The sequence below is a fragment of the Arachis stenosperma genome, chromosome 2, assembly GCF_014773155.1.
Source record: "Arachis stenosperma cultivar V10309 chromosome 2, arast.V10309.gnm1.PFL2, whole genome shotgun sequence".
Lineage (NCBI taxonomy): Eukaryota > Viridiplantae > Streptophyta > Magnoliopsida > Fabales > Fabaceae > Arachis > Arachis stenosperma.
This window is the reverse complement of record NC_080378.1, coordinates 52732534-52757982: the sequence shown is the minus strand read 5'-3', so window position 1 is coordinate 52757982 and position 25449 is coordinate 52732534. Positions and strand designations below refer to the sequence as shown.

The 25449-nt window shown below is 33.9% G+C and overlaps 2 protein-coding genes across 2 annotated transcripts; one reads left to right on the top strand and one right to left on the bottom strand.

Moving 5' to 3' along the window:
• Positions 1-216: 216 nt before the first annotated feature.
• LOC130960427 (uncharacterized) lies at positions 217-9131 on the bottom strand. Its single transcript, XM_057885822.1, has 8 exons — positions 8789-9131; positions 8549-8644; positions 7346-7429; positions 6821-6981; positions 5171-5288; positions 2615-2750; positions 1343-1521; positions 217-667 (listed from the first exon to the last, which is right to left on the bottom strand). The coding sequence occupies exons 1-8, from the start codon at positions 9017-9019 to the stop codon at positions 428-430; spliced, it is 1245 nt and encodes a 414-aa protein (XP_057741805.1). The 5' UTR covers positions 9020-9131; the 3' UTR covers positions 217-427.
• Positions 9132-13720: 4589 nt separating this feature from the next.
• LOC130962887 (uncharacterized) lies at positions 13721-15266 on the top strand. The gene is made up of 2 exons (XM_057889043.1): positions 13721-13883; positions 14740-15266. Exons 1-2 carry the CDS (start codon positions 13721-13723, stop codon positions 15264-15266), a joined length of 690 nt encoding a protein of 229 aa, XP_057745026.1.
• The last annotated feature ends 10183 nt before the right edge of the window (positions 15267-25449 follow it).

The window sequence follows — 25449 nt, the reverse complement described above, 5'->3', positions numbered from 1 at the left end:
CATACCTTGTCATGAGCCTTTCATAGTTATTAGTTTATTTCCTTTGCAATTTACAATTCTTATCCCTTATTCCAAAAACCCCAAAACATACCTCTAACCAATAACAAGAACACTTTATTGCAATTTCTAAGGAGAACGACCCGGGATTTGAATACTTCAGTTATTTTTATTGGGGTTTGTTTTAGTGACAACCAAATTTTTGTATGAAAGGATAATTATTGGTTTAGAAACTATACTTGCAACGAGATTTTATTAGTAAAATTCTACACCATCAATTATCCGCTCATCAGGAAACTTAAGAAAGTGCTAAATCATGTCTTTGTAATCCACCATGATTTGTCATGATCTAATTTTAATCACAACAAAAATTAGAGAGGAATGGGGAATAATATGTCAAAGAAATAGCACTGATTTATAAATACATGAATTACAGAATGGAAGGATCTTTGTATCTCTTGAAAATGTCTTCAATGTCAGCCATAACTTCTGCTGGTAAGGGGCGCTCAGTTTTTGTGAAAGCATCAATGTCTTCTTTGAGTTGGTCCAGAGAGGTAGCACCAATGATTGAGCTTGTCATGAATGGACGGTCTCTTACGAATCCAAGGGCAAGCTCAACAGGAGTTAGAGCATGTCTTTTGGCCAATTCAAGATATTGTACAGTTGCTTCCTGAAATTCAGCCACATGCTCAACATCAAACATATAAACAAAGGAACAGGCGAGTATGCGTAATATTTCATTTATAAGTGCACATTTGGTAATACTATAATAGTTTAGGCCGAGTTTGTTTCAATTGCTTTCTTCTAACAAAAGAGAAGAAAGAAAATGTAAGTAGAAAAAAAAAAAACATTTTTTAAGACATCTATGAATACAAGTTTTAAAATGTCTATATAAGATTTAATTTTGAGGTTATTAAAAAAAAAAAGCTAAAGAAAGCATCCTACAATAACAGAGGTTCAAGTCCTCCTAGATACTCTGAGTTATTGTCTTGAATTTTGATGTGGTTATAGACGGAAAAAAAAAAATTCCTCCCAGCTACTATGAACGGTCGTTTGAGTTTAGCGGCATGACCCTAACCTTAGTGGATTGATCAATGTTGAACCTAACTAAACCTTTTTAAAATGATAGAATATTCTTTTAAACTTAATGAGCTCCCTAAAGAATTCAGATGAGATACTCTTTAAATCCTAAAACAAACTTCCCCTACCTTAAACTTTACTGTCAACAAGCTGCTCTGAATCTCATAAATTTATCTAAATAAAAGAGAAACGAAAATCCTTAAGTGGTGGCTTTTACTGTGCTATGAAATGTAAATTAAATACAAGAACTAGCATTCTGGCATACCCGTGCAATTGATTTGTTATATCTTTCCATATAGCCAGGGAAGAGGTTCAACCTTCCCTTTTTTGCAGCTTCAGAATTTATATCTATATATTTTCCAGTGAGTGATCCACCTCCAAGTGGGGAGTAGGATAGCAACCCAATGTTACAGTTGTTTGGATGGCAAACTTCCACAAGATCAACTGCAATAAATAAAACCAACAAAGAACCTGAAGGTTAAAATTTGAAAAATGAAAACTGAACCATAGAATGCTGTGTAGGTCCCAATTTGAGCATTAAGTAATGTGACGTAAAGAATAATTTCTGAATTATATTGAGATATATTACTAATTCTCGGAACTGCAATCAAGACATATAAATAAACCAATGCTGACGCGATATTCTCAAAACAATCACGAGCCGAACACCAGAGAGATTCAAAGGACATAATATATAGGCCAATCGAAATCCTTTAAAGATGTGTGCCTTTGCAGTCTGCACCAGCTAAATGCACCGTATAACAGCAAAGTTAATAAATAGCCATATAATTTAAGCAGCTTTACCCAAATGTATTTAAACAAACATAAAAAAATTGCTGCTATAAAATAGAAGGCATAGCCAGTGCTTATAGAAAGTTCTGAAAAGGTATTAACGGAAGAAAAATGGCTGTACCGCAAACATGTATAGTTGTGCTGTTAATATGCCAGTATAGAATGTGGTAACATGATGGGAAAAACAGTAATGTGAGGGCAAGATCAAGTTTCAGATTTCCAGGTAAGTTGGCCAGATGAATCTATAATGGTGCTGAAACGGAATAAATGCTGAAACAGGGATTGACAGAGAACAACCGAGAAGAACTTAGAATCCAGATTCCAAACTCGTGTAAGGACTTAGAGAGAATCGAAATAAAATCACTTGCCTCTCTATCACTCTAACCTTTGTTGAGTTAAAAGCAGCCAAATTTCTAAGGACCATGAATAGAGAAGAAATCCTTGGCAGGAATTTTCCCCAAAGTAGAAAGAGTCAAGGTAACGAAGGTACTATATATAATGTAACATATACAACTGTTAACAAGAGCAAACAGCTGTTCAAAAATTCAGATGCAAACATTACTTTCATTTCGGAATGTTTAGCAAGAATGCATTATTTATTTCTGAATTTGCTATGAGTTGTACAATAAAATTTAACAAAGCAATTTGACACAAGTTTCAAATCATCAGAACAAAAGAGTAGCAGCTTTGCTTCACAAAGCATGATAATATTAAGTAAAATGAGTTCTGCCCGTGAGACACTTACTTTCAAACCGCAATCTAGCGAGGAAGCTATAGCTGTTTTGAATACTAACAATCTTGGGAAGTCCTTCAACTTTAGCTGCATGTACAAACTCCATCACTCCATAAGAAGTCTCGTTAGATACACCTATGTAGCGTACCTAAACCATACAAAAGTCTCTGAATCCCAAAAACAAGCATGAGAAAATGGACATGGTATCATGATCAATGTAAGAATTTTACAATAGAATCAGCACATGGTATACAGAAAAGGAAAGAGTAGAGGTAGTGAATCCCATATTGGTTATTATAGTTCATCTTCATTTAGGAACTTGTCATCCCCTAGAATATGTGCCATGTGCCACACAGTGACAGCACAAGAAAGTAGCAACGGAAGTATGTGTTACAGCCGTTCCACCCATCATCCAACTAAAAATGATTTTTTATATAAAAGATATTGGGCGACCAATTCAATTTTGTAACAGTCGTCTTCTTATACTTCTCTTCTATTCTTCTATTTTTCTCATTTTCCTTATGTATCTTCCTTGTCTATTTGATTCTTTGTGTATTTTTAAAAATTTTATAAAGAATAAGAAGAAAAAAGAAAAGAAAAAGAAAAAATGCATGTGACAAAACACAGAAATTCATTAAACAAAACACAGAAATGTGGTGATGATAAACAAATAAATTTTTAAAAGTTAAACGTAACATTTTGAAGAGACACATAGAAAGAAAATATAGAAATATATTGAAGAAATTTACAGAAATTTTACAACGATAAACACAAAAATATTTTGAAGGAAAACACAATCTTTTAAAGAGAAAGATATTGACGATAAACAAACTTTTTGAAGAGAAGAGAAATACAGGAAGAAACAGAAATTTATGGATCATAAGCACGGAAAGTTTGTGGAACACATTTTTTTAAGGTCAACACAACTTTTTGAATGGAAAATAGAAAGAAAACACAAATTTATTGAAGAAAAACAAAGAAATTTTGTTATGTTAAACAATGAAATATTTTGAAGTTTAAGTAAATACACAATATCTTTAAGAGAAACACACAAAGAAAACACAAATTTATTAACGATAAACACAGAATTTTGGTGATGATAAACATACGAAAAAATTTTAAGGTATTGAGAGAAAACGGAGAAATTTTATGCTCATAAACACCAATTTTTAAGGTAAACACAACATTTTGAATAGAAACAAAGGAAGAAAATATAAAAATTTATTGATGACAGAAATTGTGTGATAAATACAGAATTTTTTTTAACGTAAACACAAATTTTTGAAGAGAAATATAGGAAGAAAAGAAAGAAATTTATTGAGAAAAAGCAGAAAAAAATTTGACGATAAACAAAGAATTTTTTTTAAAGGAAACAACTTTTTTGAAGAAAAGGTAAAACGCATAAATTTGTTATGATAAAAACAGGCTTTTCTAAAGTAAATACACAAGCTTTTAAAGAGAAACAAACAAAGAAAACACAGAAGCTTATTGTTGATAAACATAGAAATTTGGTTATCATGATCACGGATACTTTTGAAGGTAAAAAACTTTTTGAAGATAAACATAGGAAGAAAATACAGAAATTTATTAATGATAAATACAAAAAATTTTAAATGTAAACACAACTTTTTAAAGAGAAACATAACAAAAATATATTGTAAGAATGCACATAAATTTAACGACAATAAAGACATAAATTTTTTGAAGTTAAACACAACATTCTAAAGAGAAACAAATGAAGAAAACACAGAAATTTATTGATGATAAACACACAAATTCTGTGATTATAGACACACAAATTTTTTGAAGGTAAATACAACTCTTTGAAGAGAAACATAGAAAGACAACACATAAATTTATTAACAATAAACACAAAAATTTTGTGGTAATAACTACAGAAATTAATTTGTGTTATTCAAGTTGTATTTATGTGTTATTCAACTAAAATATTTGCACAATTCAATTTACATTTTAGTGTTATTCAACTAAAGTTTATGTGTTTTTAACTAAAATTTTTGTGTTATTCTTCTTTATCCTTTAACTAAAGCATCAACACAATTCAAAATAAATTTTTTGTTTTTCTTTGTTATGTTTATGTATAATTCAACTTAAAAACTTATTGTTTAAGTAAAATCTTCCATTTTTGAAGAAAAAATATAAAAAAGACAGAAATTATTTTGCATCAATCGTAAAACATGAAAAAGAGAAGAAAAAGAAGAAACTAAAAAATAAAAAATAAAGGAAAAAAAAAGACACAATAGCAGAGCAAGAAGAAGCAACAATATCAGCAGAAAAAAAGTGTGATTTTACGTGCACGTTTGTGTGGGTGATTTTGTTGTGCCAATAAGTTATTTAACCAATTTGGTTGGATTTGATTACCCAAAAAACTAGTCCATGTAACAGTACCTTTTCTCCAACAAATATGGCACTAAAATTAAGCAAAGAAAATTACAATATCAGTTTGAACCTACGAAAAAAAAAGAGTGAAAAATAAAAAGAAGTTCCACCACCTGTAAGGCACAACTAGCATTCATAGGACCATACAGTAAAATGATAGAACTCAATTACCTTTCCTTCATTGATAAGTTCTTGAAAAGCTTGCAACTGTTCAACGAACGGGACACTCAGCCTCCATTGTGAAGGATCATAGGAATAAGCACCAAACAGTGGAACATAGCGATCTGGCCTAAAATAAAACAGAGAAAAAGTTATTCAAAAAACAATAGCTCAAACAGATTATAGTTCAGCTTTATGACTAAAGAGGCAAACAGGATAACATTTTCCTCATGACTGGCTGCATCTAGTAAACATTTTTTGTAATTGAAAAAAGAGGCACCGCATTGCAAAAGACTCCCACAAGCTTGGACCTCAGAAAGGCATATGCATCCAACCTTACCCCAACAAGACTATGTGCCTAAATAATATAACTAGAAACTAAGAAAGGATGAAAGTGACACAGATCAGGCATTTGATTAGGTAGTAATTAGCTAAAATATAAAAGTTGGGCGGGAAGAGAGTGAGGCAGTTAAACACTCAGTAGGAAGGGAATAGGAGAGTTGCATGTCCCTCAAATACCCTCTATATATCTTGTAGTTTCAGCTTCTTTTATCAGGTCGATCTTCAGTTATTCTTGAATTGAATACATTGCTTTGATTTTCCATACCAGTTTATTTTTAGTGGATAAATGGCATGTGAACCAGTTACATACTATGCATATTGATAAGGATAGAAAAGACAATAGTCTTAATAATATAACGAGTATAGTATAGCAAAATCATTATATTAATACTGCAATTTCTACTAATAACCAAGGTCAAGTGCAACTGTCTGTTCAACACAAATCCAGCCTCATGTATTGACTATATTTTATGTGCTTAACATTCTGAGCAGGGTGCCTATAATGGGTGTTGACAATTAAGTTTGATGCAATTCAACGATAGTAAACAAATTTGCATCTGGCTACACGTTATACCTTTAGGTGGTGGACTGTTACATGCTTAGTTCAACAAATATTATGTCTTAAGATTCCAAAAACTGTATGAGTTCTAAGTTCCCGGATTTTTACAAGGAACAGTTCACACATGTTGAATAATACATTTACCACATTCTGTTAGGAACCACACACACAGAATAATAGAAGGGTAGGAGTATATGTATTATTAACACGCAGTGAAGCTGAATCTCAGCATACTGATGAAGATGAGAATTAACTAAACAGAAGGAAAATGCACGGGACTATAGTGGCCCCTCAGTCCCTTCTCATACACTCGCAGATGCCTAGGAAATTTATCCTTAATGATAAAAAAACTAAGGTTTAATTACTTTGTCGGTCCCTATACATTTTTTCTTTTCAATTGGGTCCTTATACCATATTAGATTTTGTAATTAAGTCCCTACCGAAAGCATTGCAATTAACGGAATATTCTGTTAAACTATACAAAATATTCAGTCAAATATTAGGTATATTCGTTTTGTTTACAGAATATTCTGTTAATTCCAACGTTTTTGTCACAGCAGAGACTTAATTACAAAATCTAATATGGTATAGAGACTCAATAAAAAAAAAAAAATATAGGGATCTAATTAAAAATTCAGTGAAACTATAGGAACCGACAGAATAATTAAACCAAAAACTAATGCCAAATACTTCAGTTTTCACCCATAAAATAATGCAGAAAAAAAAGGCAATACATGGATGTTTAAACTCTGTAGACTCACCAGTGAATTTGTAACAGATCAATATAATCAGTGCCAAGGCGCTTAAGACTTTTCTCTACACTTTCCTTTATATTTGCAGCATCTACCCGCAAAACTTTTGCATTGTCACGTAGGTAACTTGACCTCTCGGAATAACCACATACTTTTGTTGCTAAAATAATCTGTCGAGAAAAGTGGTATACAATCCTAGTTAAATAAGGAACATGGCAAAATTCTTCGGAAATACAGATAAAAGTGAATCTCAATCTTAAACAAGGTCAATATGTTATACAGGGGAAATTTCCCCAAAATTCAACTTTAGTTTAATAAGCACCTTTACAGAATGCAAAGAATAACTTGTTGAAAATCCCTCAGGCAAACAGAAACGACAATTAGTATTTAAAAACTGTATAACCTTAATAGTTTTTCAATGAAAGTAACCAAGCACTAATACTTACTTTCTTTTTCTTTTTCTATTTTTCCTTCCAATTGTCAGTTACTCTCTTTCTTAAAATAAGAAATAAGAATAAAACACGCATCCAATACCTTGTCACGAGATTGAGACTTCAGCCAACTAGCAATATACAGATCAGTTCTTCCCTGTGTCTCTTTCTTCATTGGAATTGGATACTGTAAATCAATACCTAATTGTCAATACATCTGACAACATAATACCAGCATAAGATGAAACTGAAGTGTATCATAGGAACATTGCTGTTAATTGTTAGGGACAAGAAACAACTTATGAAAATGAAAAAGAACAGTTTTGAAGGCTATTGTCAATACATTAGTCAACAAATGGTGTAAAATGGTGAATAATAATGCAATAATATGATAACAGTTTGAGAGAAAAAGCAACTTCATCAGCAGTGTAAGGCTTACTAGGTAATTCCATATGGCATGTTGAGCACAAAGTACCAGATATGATGAAAGAGAGGTTCATTAATCATTATAGAATTGTTGGCTAAACCGAGAAAATCCATTACAAAAATGAAAAGTGACTATACTGATTCAAAATAATTTAGTTCAAGTGTTCAACTGATAAATGGTTGGTTGGAGTAGAATTCAGATTCAAGTCCTGGGTACGAAGTAATGCTTCGGGCAAACCCATGCACCTTATACAATCTCCAATGGTTGATTAGGGTTGTCTCCAATAAGAGGATAACTATGGTTCCACCAAGAGATAATTAAGTACATGTAGTTTCTATATTGAGAGATAATACAATACAAGAATCAAAGAAGCTACAACAAACAGCTAAGAGTTTGGTCTGTGGCCAATTGCTCACTCAGTGGGGGTGTTTGGGCAAAATCCCTTCCAAAAGTTACGACATTAGCATTGAAAGCTTTAGAATAACAATTTGCATACATAAATTGCCTGGCATTAGGTTGCAATCCACTTCCACTGTGACCAAGTACTCTTTAATACAGAGAGCCAAACACTATATGCATCAGTGGCAGAAAGAAGATCAAATAATAGTCTTAAGTTCAAAATCAAACTACAGCAATAAAAAATTCTCTTAGAATGAGGACAAAAGTGTGTATTTCTAAACCACCTATGACTTGGAAGAGTTAGCTATCACAATTTGCTATAAAATAGTGAACCTTTTGTGTCTAATGGGAATAAAGAAAACAAAAACGAAAACATCATATGAAGCATGTCGATCATATTGAAACTAAGCAGTAAGCACAGAATTTTCAATTTTTCAAATGGAAATGGAAGCAATGCAATTTTATGATTTGAAGAATTACCGCCTCAGCAGTATCCAAAGCATTAATGCCATTCTCAAATGCATAACTGAGAATGCCATGAGATTCTTTCTCTGTGTTCTGCTCCCCAAACGTCATCTAAAACAATTGCACCAATCAATCATCAACTATCACACAATGCAGAATTCAAAATTGAAAAAGAAAAAGAATATGAAACAAGTCCTCTTCATTTGTGCAAAAATTCAGAATTTGAATGAGAAACCATAAATAATAAAATTTTACAGTTCCAAGAGTGATTTCACTGATGTTGAGGTCAGAGTCACCAAGCTTCCTATATTCCAATGCGTTCTTCTGGCCATGGCAAGCACAAACGAGATGCCTCAAGGTGCTTCTAGTTCTTGTTGTTGAAGGTATAGAAATGAGAGGCATTGATGATGCGAGGGGTTGAGAAAGGGCACGTGCCATGACAAAGGAAGAAGAATTTGGGAAGGAGAAGGAGCAGGAGGATGCCATGGCTCAACTGAAGAGTACTGAGTGCCGGAACCTCTCCCTTAGCTTATCGTTTACTCCCCAAACGTTGTGGAAGCTGGTCCGCTCCTGATTCGGTAAGAGAATGCGATCATCGATCGACTTTGTAATTTTGTTGAAAAATCTATTTTATCCTCGTCAAATATTATATTACCCAAAAATCAATCATTAAATTAGGTATAATATATTTGTATATAATATATATTGTTTACTTTATTTTTAATATATATTTTATAAAATAATAATTTAATAACTAATTTTTATTTATATATAATATGATTGATCTGTTATATATTTTTGTTCATAATATTATTATAAAATTATAAATTTTTTAAAATAAAATTTATTTTGATGTTTAATTTAACTATAAATTTTAAAATTAATAATATCTATTGGTATTATATTAAATATTAAAGATTTTATCAAATATAAAAAAATTACGATATTCGTGTTCTACTTCAACACCTCTTATATAATAAACGCCTTATTAATTAGCGTTTTCTTTGTTAAAAGCATTTTTTGGATATGTATTTTTCAGTTAAAATACCAAAAAAATAGATTTTTTATTTAAATAAATATTTTATTTATTGAATCTAATAATTATAAAAATTATTAAAAAATTACGTCATAATCTTATCTCGTTTACACGGTATACGAGATATATAAAATTTCAAAAATACATATATCTTATTTACAATGTAAATAAGATATATTTATAATTATCTCGTTTACCGTGTAAATGAGATATGTGTATTTATAAATATAAAAATATAATTTTTAAAAATAATAAAAAAATATTAATAATTTAAATTGGACTTGTAACAACTCAAATTTTTATGTCAATACGATATTTTTCGAAAACTTTTTTCAGCAATTAGTTCTATTTCGATAAGTCAATTCCAAGTTTCGAAATAAAATAAAGGATAATATAATTTTATTAATATGTTATTAATTTATTTTTCACGCTATAATTATAACAGAGCCTAGATAATATTATTATTATTATTATTATTATTATTATTATTATTATTATTATTATTATCAAATTCGATATTTGTTGATATAAGTAATTATCAGTATTTTTTATTTTTTATCCATAAGTTACTAATATCATTTATATTAGTAACTCATATATATTTAACCCTACATATATTATTATTTATGTTTTAATATATTAAATTTTTATAATTATTCATTTAAAATATTTATAACTTAAGCACCTTTAGAGATTGACACCTAGTCATTAAATCACCATTAATCATTATGTTACACTTTGGCCAAAGCCATTAAGAAAAAAAAAGAAAAAATAAAAACGTGGCGCATATATATATTGAGAAAGATACAAGACGTTTCACCAGATATCTATATAATCATAGTAGGGGTAGTATATTAGTATTGTGGTTCAAATTTTTTAATAAAACTTTTACAATGAAAAGGAGATTATTCCTATTCTGATAATGTTATTACTTTCATAATCTTAATTTTTGAGAATATTATATCTTTTGTGATCGAATCTTTATTATGAGTTAATTCAATGGATCCTGTGTCTACTAAGATAAATTCATAAAAAGTTCGGATTTTTTGGATGTTTGTTGGAGGGTAATGAAAAGTATTTAAAAAAATCGTTTTATAAAGGGTTCTTCTATCCATCTTAAATCACTCATTCTCTAAAGCCATTATTTTTATAGGTATTGATTTTTCATGGTAAGGATGTTCTTCAGATAATGGTCTAGTTTTAAACAAATTTGATGGCTACAATAATGTATATCTGTTAACTGTAAGAACCTCATATAAGCTTTTAGTTTATGCTGATGATTTTTCACTTTTAACAACCTGTCGTCAGGGGTTTAATAGATAATTGTTTAGCTTGTATTGAAGTTGCTGGTTGGTCAAGAGGTTGACCATAATCTTCACTGCTTGCTTGTTTCTTTCTCATTTTTACCTTGCAAAAATTCACTCGTTAGAAAATCGGGTAATACATTTGATTCTTCTTTAATATGCTCAATAGAAAAATCAAAGCATGATAATATAGTTTGCCATCTAACAAATATTTGTTTAGAAACTAAATTTTTAACATCATTCTTTAATACACTTGGGGCTGCTTTGCAATCAGTTCTGATTAAAAAGATTTTATTGAACAAATCTTCTTGAAAACATGAAACACATAGGGCAATGGCTAATATTTCTTTTTTAATGGTAGCATAATTTTTTTTAGACTGAATTTCATACACTCGAATGATATTTAACTATTTGTTCTTTTGAAGAGTTTAGTATTCCTCCATACCCTAATTCTAAAGCATCTGTTTCTACTATTAGACTCGCCTTAGGGTCTAGTATACTCAAATAAGGAATTTCTTTTACTAAATATAAATTTTTTGAACTATTTTAGACATGTTTTCTGTCAAAAGAGGAATCTTAGCCTTTTATATAAAGGTTCACATAAAGTTCTTATTCCTCGTAGAAATTCGGCTACATAATTAAGATATTATAAGAATCTTTGTAATTGTTTCTCGTTGATAATTTCATTTGGAAATTTTTCTGCAAATTTAACAGATCTCTTAATCGGAGTAATTGTTTCTTAAAAAATTTCATATCCTAGAAATCTTACTTTTATTATAAATATTTTTATTCTCTTTTCAGATAGGACAAGGCCATTTTCTTTTATAACATTAATAAATTTTTCTAGGTGTTGAATATGTTGGTTTATTTCTTTAGAGTATACAAGAACATTGTCTAAGTAGACTATGGTAAAATTTAGATATGAATAAAAGATATAGATAATAAATTCACTTGATGCCTTTTTTAATCCTTGGGGCATTACATTCCAATCATAATGTCCAAAGGGTAATATAAAAGCTGTTTTATATCGCTCTTCTTCTTTTACTGATATTTAATAGTATCCGGATTTTAAATCAAATTTAGAAAATACAGTAGCCTTATTTATTCTTTTAATTAAATCATTTTTATTTGGTTAAGGATATCTTGTAAGAACCCGCATTTTCACGTAAAACCGTTTCAATAAAATAATTTTAGTGCCCGAAATAGATTAAAAATTTAGAAGTTTTAATTTGAAAATAAAAATGTAAAATTTGATTTCAGTGAATTTTTTTGAGTTGGAAAATGTACCTTTTCAAAAAGATTTTTGAAAAAATGCGTACTAGTGCTTAAGCTGGCAGTACCGGCTCTAGATTGTCTAATACCGCGTATTTTGGAAAATAATATTTTAAAAAGTGATTTATTGTTTTGAAAGGATAAAAATAATTTAGAATCGAAAATCGGATACTAATCTTAAAGGTTTTGGTCAAAAGTAGGCCAAACGGACCAAAAATGCTAACGGGATGGACCGGGCCCAAACCGGGCCCAAGGTCCAGCATATATAATAAGCTCATTTAATGAGCATTTCAGCCCATTCTCTCCCACTTTGATGAGAGAGCCGCGGTTTTGAAGAGAGGAGAGGAGGAAGAGAGTGCTTTACGGCTTCTAATTAACGACTAGAGGTAAGACTTAGGGTAATTGGGGTGTTACATTTAGTGGTATCAGAATGGTTCCTCCTCGTGAGCCTGATGGATGGATCGATTGTGCTTCATTGCATACTCTGTGTGTCTTTTCTTTGATGCTATTAGGTTATCTACTTGATATTTCATAGCATGCTTGTTTGTGAGTGCCTGTTTGGGGTAAATAAAGCATTAGGCTTTTGATATTGAGACTGATCACCTTGATATCAAATATTTGGTGTAGAAAAGAACCCTAATGGCTACTCGCGGATGAGGTCGTACAAATTCACGAAGAGAAAGTAGGAATGAGCGACTGGCCGATAACCATGCCGAGTTCATGGCGGCAATGGCGAATCTTGCAAACATCATAGGGGCTACCGCTACTGCGACTCTGCAAGCTGTGCAGAAGTTAGGCCAACCGGCCAGAAATGAAAATGGAAATGGTGAAGGAAATGCGAATGAGAATGCGGGAGGAAACAGAGATAACACGGGAGGTGCTCCGATGACCTTGGCGACCTTTCTCAAGGTTCATCCTCTGAGTTTTCGAGGTTCAACTAATCCCACGGAAGCGGATAACTGGTTCCAAGCTATGGAACGCGCACTGCAAGCACAGCATATCCCGCATAACCAATACGTAGAGTTTGCTACTTACTAACTTCAAGAAGAGGCCCAGCATTGGTGGCAGGCAGAATGCCGCTTGCTACAGCTCTAGAATGCAGATGTTCCTTGGGATGTGTTCCAAACGGCCTTCTACAAAAAGTATTTTCCTGAGTATGCAAGGAAAGCAAAGGAGATGGAACTTATGCAGTTGAAGCAAGGTTCCTTGTCTATGGAAAATTATACGAGCAAGTTTGAGGAACTTTGTAGGTTCTCTAGGGCATGTCAGGGTGCCCCGGAAACCTATGAGAGTTGGAAGTGTATCACGTATCAAAGGAGTTTGAAGGACGACATCATGACTGCTGTGGCTCCTATGGAGATTCGTATTTTCTTTAATTTGGTGAACAAGACAAGAGTGGTTGAAGAATATGCGAAAATGGTAGCCTCGTCAAAGGAGACTTCTGGAGGAAATACAAGTAGGGAGCGTGACGATCATCTCAGACCAAGGGGACAGAACTTTAAAAGAAATGAACACACTCCTCAACATCTGTGAGGTCAAGGGGATTTCAGAAAGAACAACAACGCTCAGTTCCACATGGCAAAGGGAGATGGTCGATGCTACACTTGCGGATTACCAGGGCACCTTGCTAAGGACTACCGTAGAGGGAGGAACCGAGGTGTGGGTAAGAGTCAGCAACTAGGCCGTGTGTTTGCTTTGGAGGCACGTGAGGCGATGGGGTCGGATCCTCCGACAAGAGGTAAGTGTATGCTTTGAGTCTTATATTGCCTGGACTTGAGGTAGTTTGGTTCTATCTTTTTGCAAGTCGTCGTTAGGATTACAAGGGCGTAGAGTTGTGTTGGGAGTAAACTATGGGGAAAGGAGGATTCTAGCAGCGTTAGCCGAGGATTTCGGACTTGTGATGACGAACGATCCGAGTTGGTGTGCCAGAATGGTTACCAGGTATGACTAGAAGTCTTGGCGGTTCCCTGTGTGGGCGATGGGTGCGGTTCAGTACTAGTGGCAACGGAAATACCAACTAACGTCCTTACGGGTTTTAACTATGATTTTTGCCGATTTAAGATTTAGAGTGATTTTTAAATTTGGTTTGGAGCTTTGGTTTAACTGATTTGGTTTTGAAACTAGGATTTGAACTTTTGATCAAATGACATTATTTAAAAAAGGAAAAGTGAGTCCTAAGATTTTATTCACTTGTGATTTCGGTTTGTAAATTTTAATGTATCCAAAAGGAATTCAAATAGAAAGATCGACAACGGTGACGAAAGTCAGAAGCTTTTTGGGTTTAGCCGGATATTACCGGAGATTCATTGAAGGATTTTCCTAGATTGCATTACCAATGGATAGGTTGACAAGAAAGGAAGCGCCTTTTGTTTGGATGTCGGAGTGTGCAGAGAATTTTTAGACTTTGAAGCAGTAGTTAACTTCAGCACCTGTTTTAATCTTGTTGGAACCGCATGAACCGTTCGAAGTATACTATGACGCTTCTCTGAAGGGTTTAAGTTGCGTGTTGATGTAACACCGGAGTGTGGTGGCTTACGCATCGCGTCAGCTAGGACCGCATGAGGTGAACTATTCAACTCATGATCTGGAATTAGCGGCAATTGTGTTTGCACTGGAGATTTGGAGGCACCACCTGTGCAGAGTGAGGTTTAGGGACTTTTCTGATCATAAGAGTCTCAAGTATGTTCTTGATCAGAAAGAGCTTAAAATGCGTTGGAGAAGACAGATAGAGTTACTAAAGGATTATGATTTTGAACTGAGTTATCACCGTGAAAAGGCGAAAGTGGTCACAGGTGTGTTGGGTCAGAAATCTTTAACAATCGCTTGGGTGAGAATCAAGGAAGAGGAGTTGGTGGAGAAGTTTGTGGGTCTTAAGCTGGACATTGGTGAGGTGGCTGGAAGAACTTGTTTAAACCAATTGCAGATTTCAAGCACGATTAAGACGGAGATTCAGAGGGCTCAGCAAGATGAGCTGAAGCTTCAGAAATTGTTGCAACCAGTTGGTGATAAGAGGCATGAAGAATTCACTAAGGAGGGTGAAAGATTGAGGAGAGATAAGGGGAGAGTTTGCACACAGGATGTCGGAAGTTTGAGACAAGACTTGTTGTCGGGGGCTCACTGATGAGCGGATAATTTATACGCTTTTTGGCATTGTTTTTAGGTAGTTTTTAGTAAGTTCAAGCTACTTTTAGGGATGTTTTCATTAGTTTTTATGTTAAATTCATATTTCTGGACTTTACTATGAGTTTGTGTGTTTTTCTGTAATTTCAGGTAATTTCTGGCTGAAATTGAGGAACTTGAGCAAAACTCTGAAAAAGGCTGACAAAAGGACTGCTGATGCTGTTGGAATCTGACCTCCCTGCACTCAAAATGGATTTTCTGGAGCTACAGAACTCCAAATAGCGCGCTCTCAACGGCGTTGGAAAGTAGACATCCAGAGCTTTCCAGCAATATATAATAGTCCATACTTTATTCGGGAATTGATGACGTAAATTGGCGTTGAACGCCAAGTACATGCTGCTGTCTGGAGTTAAACGCCAGAAACACGTCATGATCCGGAGTTGAACGCCCAAAACACGTTATAACTTGGAGTTCAACTCCAAGAAAAGCCTCAGCTCGTGGATAGATTAAGCTCAGCCCAAGCATACACTAAGTGGGCCCCGGAAGTGGATTTATGCATCAATTACTTACTCATGTAAACCCTAGTAGCTAGTCTAGTATAAATAGGATAATTTACTATTGTATTAGACATCTTTTGACAGTTTAATCTTTTGACTGTTTAGTCTTTGATCATTCGGTCTTTTGATCATTCAGGGGGCTGGCCATTCGGCCATGCCTGAACCTTTCACTTATGTATTTTCAACGGTGGAGTTTCTGCACACCATAGATTAAGGGTGTGGAGCTCTGCTGTACCTCAAGTTTCAATACAATTACTATTACTTTCTATTCAATTCTCTTTTATTCTTATTCCAAGATATACGTTGCACAACACTTTGATGAATGTGATGATCCGTGACACTCATCATCATTCTCACCTATGAACGCGCGTGATTGACAACCACTTTCATTCTACCTTAGGCCGGGCGCATATCTCTTAGATTCCCCAACAGAATCTTCGTGGTATAAGCTAGATAGATGGCGGCATTCATGGGGATCCGGAAAGTCTAACCTTGTCTGTGGTATTCCGAGTAGGATCCCGGAAATCCGGAAAGTCTAACCTTGTCTGTGGTATTCCGAGTAGGATTCCGGTATTGAATGACTGTGACGAGCTTCAAACTCCTGAAGGCTGGGCGTGATGACAAACGCAAAAGAATCAATGGATTCTACTCCAACCTGATTGAGAACCGACAGATGATTAGCCGTGCTGTGACAGAGCATTTGGACCATTTTCACTGAGAGGATGGGATGTAGCTATCAACAAGGGTGATGCCTCCAGACGATTAGCCGTGCAGTGACAGCGCATAGGACCATTTTCCCGAGAGGATTGAAAGTAGCCATTGATGATGGTGATGCCCTACATACAGCTTGCCATGGAAAGGAGTAAGAAGGATTGGATGAAAGCAATAAGAAAGTTGAGATTCGAAAGGATTCTAGCATCTCCACACACCTATCTGAAATTCCCACTATTGATTTACATAAGTATTTTTATCCCTTTTTATTTTCTATTTATTATTAATTTTCGAAACCCATAACCATTTAATCTGCCTAACTGAGATTTACAAGGTGACTATAGCTTGCTTCATACCAACAATCTCTGTGGGATCGACCCTTACTCACGTAAGGTATTACTCGGATGACCTAGTACACTTGCTGGTTAAGTTGAACAGAGTTGTGTCCACACATAGCCAAGAGCCATAATAATGATTCCATACAATAACAAAGAGTACTACATTGATGTGATCACAATTTCGTCCACCAAGTTTTTGGCGCCGTTGCCGGGGATTGTTCGAGTTTGGACAACTGACGGTTCATCTTGTTGCTCAGATTAGGTAATTTTCTTTTCAAAAATCTTTTTCAAAATTTTTCTTTTATTTTTCGTTTTTCCAAACTTTATTTTCGAAAAAATTAATAAAAATTCAAAAAAATTAATAAAATCATAAAAATCAAAAATATTTTGTGTTTCTTGTTGGAGTCTCGAGTCAATTTTTAAGTTTGGTGTCAATTGCATGCTTTAAAAATTCTTCTTGCATTTTTCAAAAATTCCATGCATTCATAATGTTCTTCATGATCTTCAAGTTTTTCTTGATAAGTCCTCTTGTTTGATCTTGATGTTTTCTTGTTTTGTGTCTTTTGTTGTTTTTCATATGCATTTTTTGTTTGTTAGTGTCCATGCATTAAAGATTTCTAAGTTTGGTGTCTTACATGTTTTCTTTGCATCAAAAATTTTTCAAAATTATGTTCTTGATGTTCATCATGATCTTCAAAGTGTTCTTGGTGTTCATCTTGACATTCATAGTGTTCTTGCATGCATCAAGTGTTTTGATCCAAATTTTCATGTTTTGGGTCATTTTTATGTTTTTCTCTCTCATCTTTAAAAATTCAAAAATAAAAAACATATATTTTCCTTATTTCTCTCCAAATTTTCAAAATTTTGGGTTGGCTTAGTCAAAAATTTTCAAAATTAGTTGTTTCTTACAAGTCAAGTCAAAATTTCAATTTTAAAAATCTTATCTTTTCAAAATCTTTTTCAAAAATCATATCTTTTCCATTTTTTTTCTTATTTTCGAAAATTTAAAAAAAATTATTTTTCAAATTCTTTTTCTTATCTTTTATATCATATTTTCGAAAATATGCTAACAATTAATGTGATTGATTCAAAAATTTGAAGTTTGTTACTTTCTTGTTAAGAAAGGTTCAATCTTTAAATTCTAGAATCTTATCTTGTAGTTTCTTGTTAGTTAAGTCATTTTAAAAATTAAATCTTTTTCAAAATATCTTTTTCTTAAAATTTTTATCTAATCTTTTTATCTTTTATCATATCTTTTTCAAAAATTTTATCTTTTTTAAAAATTTGATTTCAAAATATCTTATTTAACTTCTTATCTTCTTATCTTTTTAAATTTTGATTTCAAATCTTTTTCAATCAACTAACTAACTTTTTGTTTGTTTCTTATCTTTTTCAAAACCACCTAACTACTTTTCCCTCTTTAATTTTCGAAAATATCTCACCTCTTTTTCAAAAATTCTTTTTGTTCTAAATTTTAATTTTAATTATATCTTATATTTAATTTTCGAAAATTTCTAACCCCTTTTTCAAAATTATTTTCGAAATTCTCCCTCTCTTTGTTTATTCTATTTAATTATTTATTTACTAACACTTCTCTTTACCTCTCTTCATCTAAAAATCCGAACCCACTCTTCTACATTCTTCTCCCCTTTCTTTTTCTACTAACATAAAGGAATCTCTATACTGTGACATAGAGGATTCCTCTTCTTTTCTTGTTTTTTTCTCTTTCATATGAGCAGGTGATGAGCGGATAATTTATACGCTTTTTGGCATTGTTTTTTGGTAGTTTTTAGTAAGTTCAAGCTACTTTTAGGGATATTTTCATTAGTTTTTATGTTAAATTCACATTTCTGGACTTTACTATGAGTTTGTGTGTTTTTCTGTGATTTCAGGTAATTTCTGGCTGAAATTGAGAGACTTGAGCAAAACTCTGAAAAAGGCTGACAAAAGGACTGCTGATGCTGTTGGAATCTGACCTCCCTGCACTCAAAATGGATTTTCTGGAGCTGCAGAACTCCAAATGGCGCGCTCTCAACGGCGTTGGAAAGTAGACATCGAGAGATTTCCAGCAATATATAATAGTCTATACTTCATTCGGAAATTGACGACGTAACTTGGCGTTGAACGCCAAGTACATGCTGCTGTCTGGAGTTAAACGCCAGAAAAACGTCATGATCCGGAGTTGAACGCCCAAAACACGTCATAACTCGGAGTTCAACTCCAAGAAAAGCCTCAGCTCGTGGGTTGATCAAGCTCAGCCCAGGCATACACCAAGTGGGCCCCGGAAGTGGATTTATGCATCAATTACTTACTCATGTAAACCCTAGGAGCTAGTTTATTATAAATAGAACATTTAACTATTGTATTAGACATCTTTTGACAGTTTAATCTTTTGACTGTTTAGCCTTTGATTATTCGGTCTCTTGATCACTCAGGGGGCTGGCCATTCGGCCATGCCTGAACCTTTCACTTATGTATTTTCAACAGTGGAATTTCTGCACACCATAGATTAAGGGTGTGGAGCTCTGCTGTACCTCAAGTTTCAATACAATTATTATTACTTTTCATTCAATTCTCTCTTATTCTTATTCCAAGATATACGTTGCACAACACTTTGATGAATGTGATGATCCGTGACACTCATCATCATTCTCACCTATGAACGCGCGTGATTGACAACCACTTCCGTTCTACCTTAGGCCGGGCGCATATCTCTTAGATTCCCCAACAGAATCTTCGTGGTATAAGCTAGATAGATGGCGGCATTCATGAGGATCTGGAAGGTCTAACCTTGTCTGTGGTATTCCGAGTAGGATCACGGGAATTCGGAAAGTCTAACCTTGTCTGTGGTATTCCGAGTAGGATTCCGGTATTGAATGACTGTGACGAGCTTCAAACTCCTGAAGGCTGGGCGTGATGACAAACGCAAAAGAATCAATGGATTCTATTCCAACCTGATTGAGAACCGACAGATGATTAGCCGTGCTGTGACAGAGCATAGGACCATTTTCACTGAGAGGACGGGATGTAGCTATCAACCAAGGTTGATGCCTGCAGACGATTAGCCGTGCAGTGACAGCGCATAGGACCATTTTCCCGAGAGGATTAAAAGTAGCCATTGATGATAGTGATGCCCTACATACAGCTTGCCATGGAAAGGAGTAAGAAGGATTGAAGGAAGAGTGAGTAGTGAAGTAGAGTTTCAAGAGGAACACAGCATCTCCATATACCTATCTGAAATTCCCACTATTGATTTACATAAGTATTTCTATCACTTTTTATTCTCTATTTATTTATTAATTTTCGAAACCCATAACCATTTAATCTGCCTAACTGACAAATACAAGGTCACCATAGTTTGCTTCAAACCAACAATCTCTGTGGGATCGACCCTTACTCACGTAAGGTTTATTACTTGGACGACCCAGTACACTTGCTGGTTAGTTGAACGAAGTTGTGAATTCAACTGGTGCCATAATAATGATTTCATACAAATACAAAGAATATGGATCACAATTTCGTCCACCAAGTTTTTGGCGCCGTTGCCGGGGATTGTTCGAGTATGGACAACTGACGGTTCATCTTGTTGCTCAGATTAGGTAATTTTCTTTTCAAAAATCTTTTTCAAAATTTTTCTTTTCTTTTTCGTTTTTCCTAACATTATTTTCGAAAAAAATTTTTTTAATAAAAATCCAAAAAATAATAAAATCACAAAAATAAAAAATATTTTTTGTTTCTTGTTTGAGTCTTGAGTCAATTTTTAAGTTTGGTGTCAATTGCATGCTTTAAAAATTTTTCATGTATTTTTCGAAAAGTCCATGCATTCATAGTGTTCTTTATGATCTTCAAGTTGTTCTTGACAAGTCTTCTTGTTTGATCTTGATGTTTTCTTGTTTTGTGTTGTTTGTTGTTTTTCATATGCATTTTTTGTTTGTTAGAGTCCATGCATTAAAAATTTCTAAGTTTGGTGTCTTGCATGTTTTATTTGCATCAAAAATTTTTCAAAAATATGTTCTTGATGTTCATCATGATCTTCAAAGTGTTCTTGGTGTTCATCTTGACATTCATAGTGTTCTTGCATGCATCTTGTGTTTTGATCCAAAATTTTTATGTTTTGGATCATGTTTGTGTTTTTCTTTCTCTTCATTAAAAATTCAAAAATAAAAAAAATATCTTTTCCTTATTTCCCTCCAAATTTTCGAAATTTTGGGTTGACTTGGTCAAAAATTTTTAAAATTAGTTGTTTCTTACAAGTCAAGTCAAAATTTCAATTTTAAAAATCTTATCTTTTCAAAATCTTTTTCAAAAATCATATCTTTTTCATTTTTTTTCTATTTTTCAAAAATTTCAAAAATCTTTTTCAAAATATTTTTCAAAATATTTTTCTTATCTTTATATCAAATTTTCGAAAATTAGCTAACAATTAATGTGATTGGTTCAAAAATTTGAAGTTTGTTACTTTCTTGTTAAGAAAGGTTCAATCTTTAAATTCTAGAATCTTATCTTGTAGTTTCTTGTTAGTTAAGTCATTTTAAAAATTAAATCTTTTTCAAAATATCTTTTTCTTAAAACTTTTATCTTATCTTTTTATCTTATCCTTTTCAAAATTTTATATTTTTCAAAACTTGATTTCAAAATATCTTATCTAACTTCTTATCTTCTTATCTTTTTAAAAAAATTTGATTTCAAATCTTTTTCAATCAACTAACTAACTTTTTGTTTGTTTTTTATCTTTTTCAAAACCACCTAACTACCTTTCCCTCTCTAATTTTCAAAAATATCTCACTCCTTTTTCAAAAATTCTTTTTAATTAACTAATTGTTTCATATTTTAATTTTAATTATACCTTATATTTAATTTTCGAAAATACTAACCCCTTCTTCAAAATTATTTTCGAAAATTCTCACTCTCTTTTCTTATTCTATTTAACTATTTAATTACTAACACTTCTCTTCACCTCTCTTCATCCAAAAATCCGAATCCATTCTTCTTCATTCTTCTACTCCCTTCTTTTTCTACTAACATAAAGGAATCTCTATACTGTGACATAGAGGATTCCTCTTTCTTTTCTTGTTTTCTTCTCTTTCATATGAGCAGGAACAGGGAAAAAGGCACTCTTGTTGAAATTGATCCTGAACCTGAAAGGACTCTGAAGAGAAAATTAAGAGAAGCTAAGTTACAACAATCCAGAAACAACCTTTCAGAAATTTTCGAACAAGAAAACGAGATGGCAGCCGAAAATAATAATAATGCAAGAAGAATGCTTGGTGACTTCACAAAGCCAACGTCCAAGTTTGATGGAAAAAGCATCTCTATTCCTGCCATTGGAGCTAACAACTTTGAGCTGAAATCTCAGCTAGTTGCCTTAATGCAACAAAACTGCAAGTTTTATGGACTTCCATCTGAAGATCCTTAGCAGTTTCTAACTGAGTTCATGCAGATCTGTGAGATTGTAAAGACGAATGGAGTTGATCCTGAAGACTACAGACTCATGCTTTTCCCTTTTGCTGTAAGAGACAGAGCTAGAATATGGTTGGATTCACAACCTAAGGATAGCCTGGACTTCTGGGATAAGCTGGTCACAGCCTTCTTGGATAAATTCTTTCCTCCTCAAAAGCTAAGCAAGCTGAGAGTGGATGTTCAAACCTTCAAACAAAAAGATGGTGAATCCCTCTATGAAGCTTGGGAAAGATACAAGCAGCTGACCAAAAGATGTCCATCTGACATGTTTTCAGAATGGACCATATTAGATATATTCTATTATGGTCTATCTGAATTTTCGAAAATGTCATTGGACCATTCTGCAGGTGGATCTATTCACCTAAAGAAAACACCTGAAGAGGCTCAAGAACTCATTGACATGGTTGCAAATAACCAGTTCATGTACACTTCTGAGAGGACTTCCGTGAATAATGGGATACCTCAGAAGAAAGGAGTTCTTGAAATTGATGCTCTGAATGCCATATTGGCTCAGAACAAAGTGTTGACTCAACAGGTCAACATGATCTCTCAAAATCTGAATGGATGGCAACATGCATCCAACAGTACTAAAGAGGCAGCTTCTGAAGAAGCTTATGATCCTGAGAACCCTGCCATGGCAGAGGTTAATTACATGGGTGAACCTTATGGAAACACCTATAACTCATCATGGAGAAATCATCCATATTTCTCATGGAAGGATCAACAAAAGCCTCAACAAGGCTTTAACAATGGTGGACGCAACAGGCTGAGCAATAGCAAGCCTTTTCCATCATCTTCTCAGCAACAGACAGAGAATTCTGAACAAAACACTTCTAATTTAGCCAATCTAGTCTCTGATCTGTCAAAAGCCACTTTCAGTTTCATGAGTGAAACAAGATCCTCCATTAGAAATCTGGAGGCACAAGTGGGCCAGCTGAGTAAGAAAGTCATTGAAACTCCTCCCAGTATTCTCCCAAGCAATACAGAAGAGAATCCAAAAGGAGAGTGCAAGGCCATTGATATAATCAATATGGTCGAATGCACAAGGGAGGAGGAGGACGAAAATCCTAGTGAGGAAGACCTCCTGGGACGTCCCTCAAGCAAGAAGGAGTTTCCTATTAAGGATCCAAAGGAATTTGAGGCTCATATAGAGACCATAGAGATTCCATTAAATCTCCTTCTGCCATTCATGAGCTCTGAAGACTATTCTTCCTCTGAAGAGGATGAAGATGTAATTGGAGAGCAAGTTGCTCAATACTTAGGAGCTATCATGAAGCTGAATGCCAAGTTGTTTGGTAATGAGACTTGGGAAAGTGAACCTCCCTTGCTCATTAGTGAACTAGATACCTGGATTCAGCAAATTCTACCTCAAAAGAAACAAGATCCTAGCAAGTTCTTAATACCTTGTACCATAGGCACCATGACCTTTGAAAAAGCTCTATGTGATCTGGGGTCAGGGATAAATCTTATGCCACTCTCTGTAATGGAGAAGCTGGGGATCATTGAGGTACAACCTGCCTTGTTCTCATTACAATTGGTAGATAAGTCATTGAGAGAGCTTATGGAATAGTGGAGGACGTGTTAGTAAAGGTTGAAGGCCTTTACATCCCTGCTAATTTCATAATCTTAGACACTAGGAAGGAAGAGGATGAATGCATCATCCTTGGAAGACCTTTCCTAGCCACAGCAGGAGCTGTGATAGATGTCAACAGAGGTGAATTAGTCCTTCAATTGAATGGGGACTACCTTGTGTTTAAGGCACATGGTCAACCCTCTATGACAAAAGAGAGTAAGCATGAAGAGCTTCTCTCAGTTCAGAGTCAAGAAGAACCCCCACAGTCAAACTCTAAGTTTGGTGTTGGGAGGCCACAATCAAACTCTAAGTTTGGTGTCAAGACCCCATATCCAAACTCTAAGTTTGGTGTTGGAACTATACAACATTGACCTGATCACCTTGTGGCTCCATGAGAGCCACTGTCAAGCTATTGACATTAAAGAAGCGCTTGTTGGGAGGCAACCCAATTTTATTTATCTAATTTTTATTTTATTTTATTTTTATTTTGTGTTTTATTAGGTACATGATCATGAGGAGTCACGAAAAAAAATATAAAAATTAAAAACAAAATCAAAAACAGCAGAAGAAAAATCACACCCTGGAGGAAGCACAGGCTGGCGTTCAACGCCAGTAAGGAGCATCTGGCTGGCGTTCAACGCCAGAACAGAGCATGAATCTGGCGCTGAACGCAAGAAACAAGCAACATTCTGGCGCTGAATGCTAGGAATGTGCCTAGTTGGTTGAGCTCCGGGTGTTGTTGCCGATGGAAAATAGGATTGTAAACCTTTGACTTGTTTTCCTTTTCTAGAGATAGGTGTTGGAACCCTGGATTTTTGTTGTTGTTGCATCTCATTACGTTTAATCCCCTTCAAATTCTCTTTCAACATCATCACAAGCATTATAACTTTCGGCATATTGTTCTTGAGTTTTTCTTTTCTTGCTTCGAAGCTCTTCAATACTTTCATGGAATTGGTGTCTCACTGCAGCTGGCACCTTTCGACAAGACTCAACATCTCCTCCTTTTCCAGCCAAATGAAGCTTAAACCGATGAATTCCTCCACCCCTAATAAGCTTCTCACAATATATGCATAGCAGAATTGTTTTTCCAGACTCCACAACTTGTTTACAATGACCCCATGCAGGATCAGTTTTTACTCTATTATTGGTTTTTTGGGTTCCGATTGATGCATCAGGAGTTGATCCTTGTTCTTGCGAAGATGGTGTTTTTGATAGTGTATTCGCAGAAGCCATTCTAAAAGAATATGGAGTAGCAAAACCGCAAAATTATAAAATAATAGCAATCCTAAATTCCCTAGTTCCTATTCCCTATTCAGCAAGACAGCAACCTTAAATGCTTAAATAGTTAAATTCCCTATTCAGCAAGACAAGCATATTCATATTTCATAGATTCAAATCAAGCATATAATTCAACAGTTTCGTATTTCCAGTACAAATCAACAAAACAACAAATTTACAACTTACAAGTCAACAAGGATATTCAGCTTAACAATTTCAACAAGCATATTCAACAGTTTCATATTTCAAGATTTCAACAAGGATATT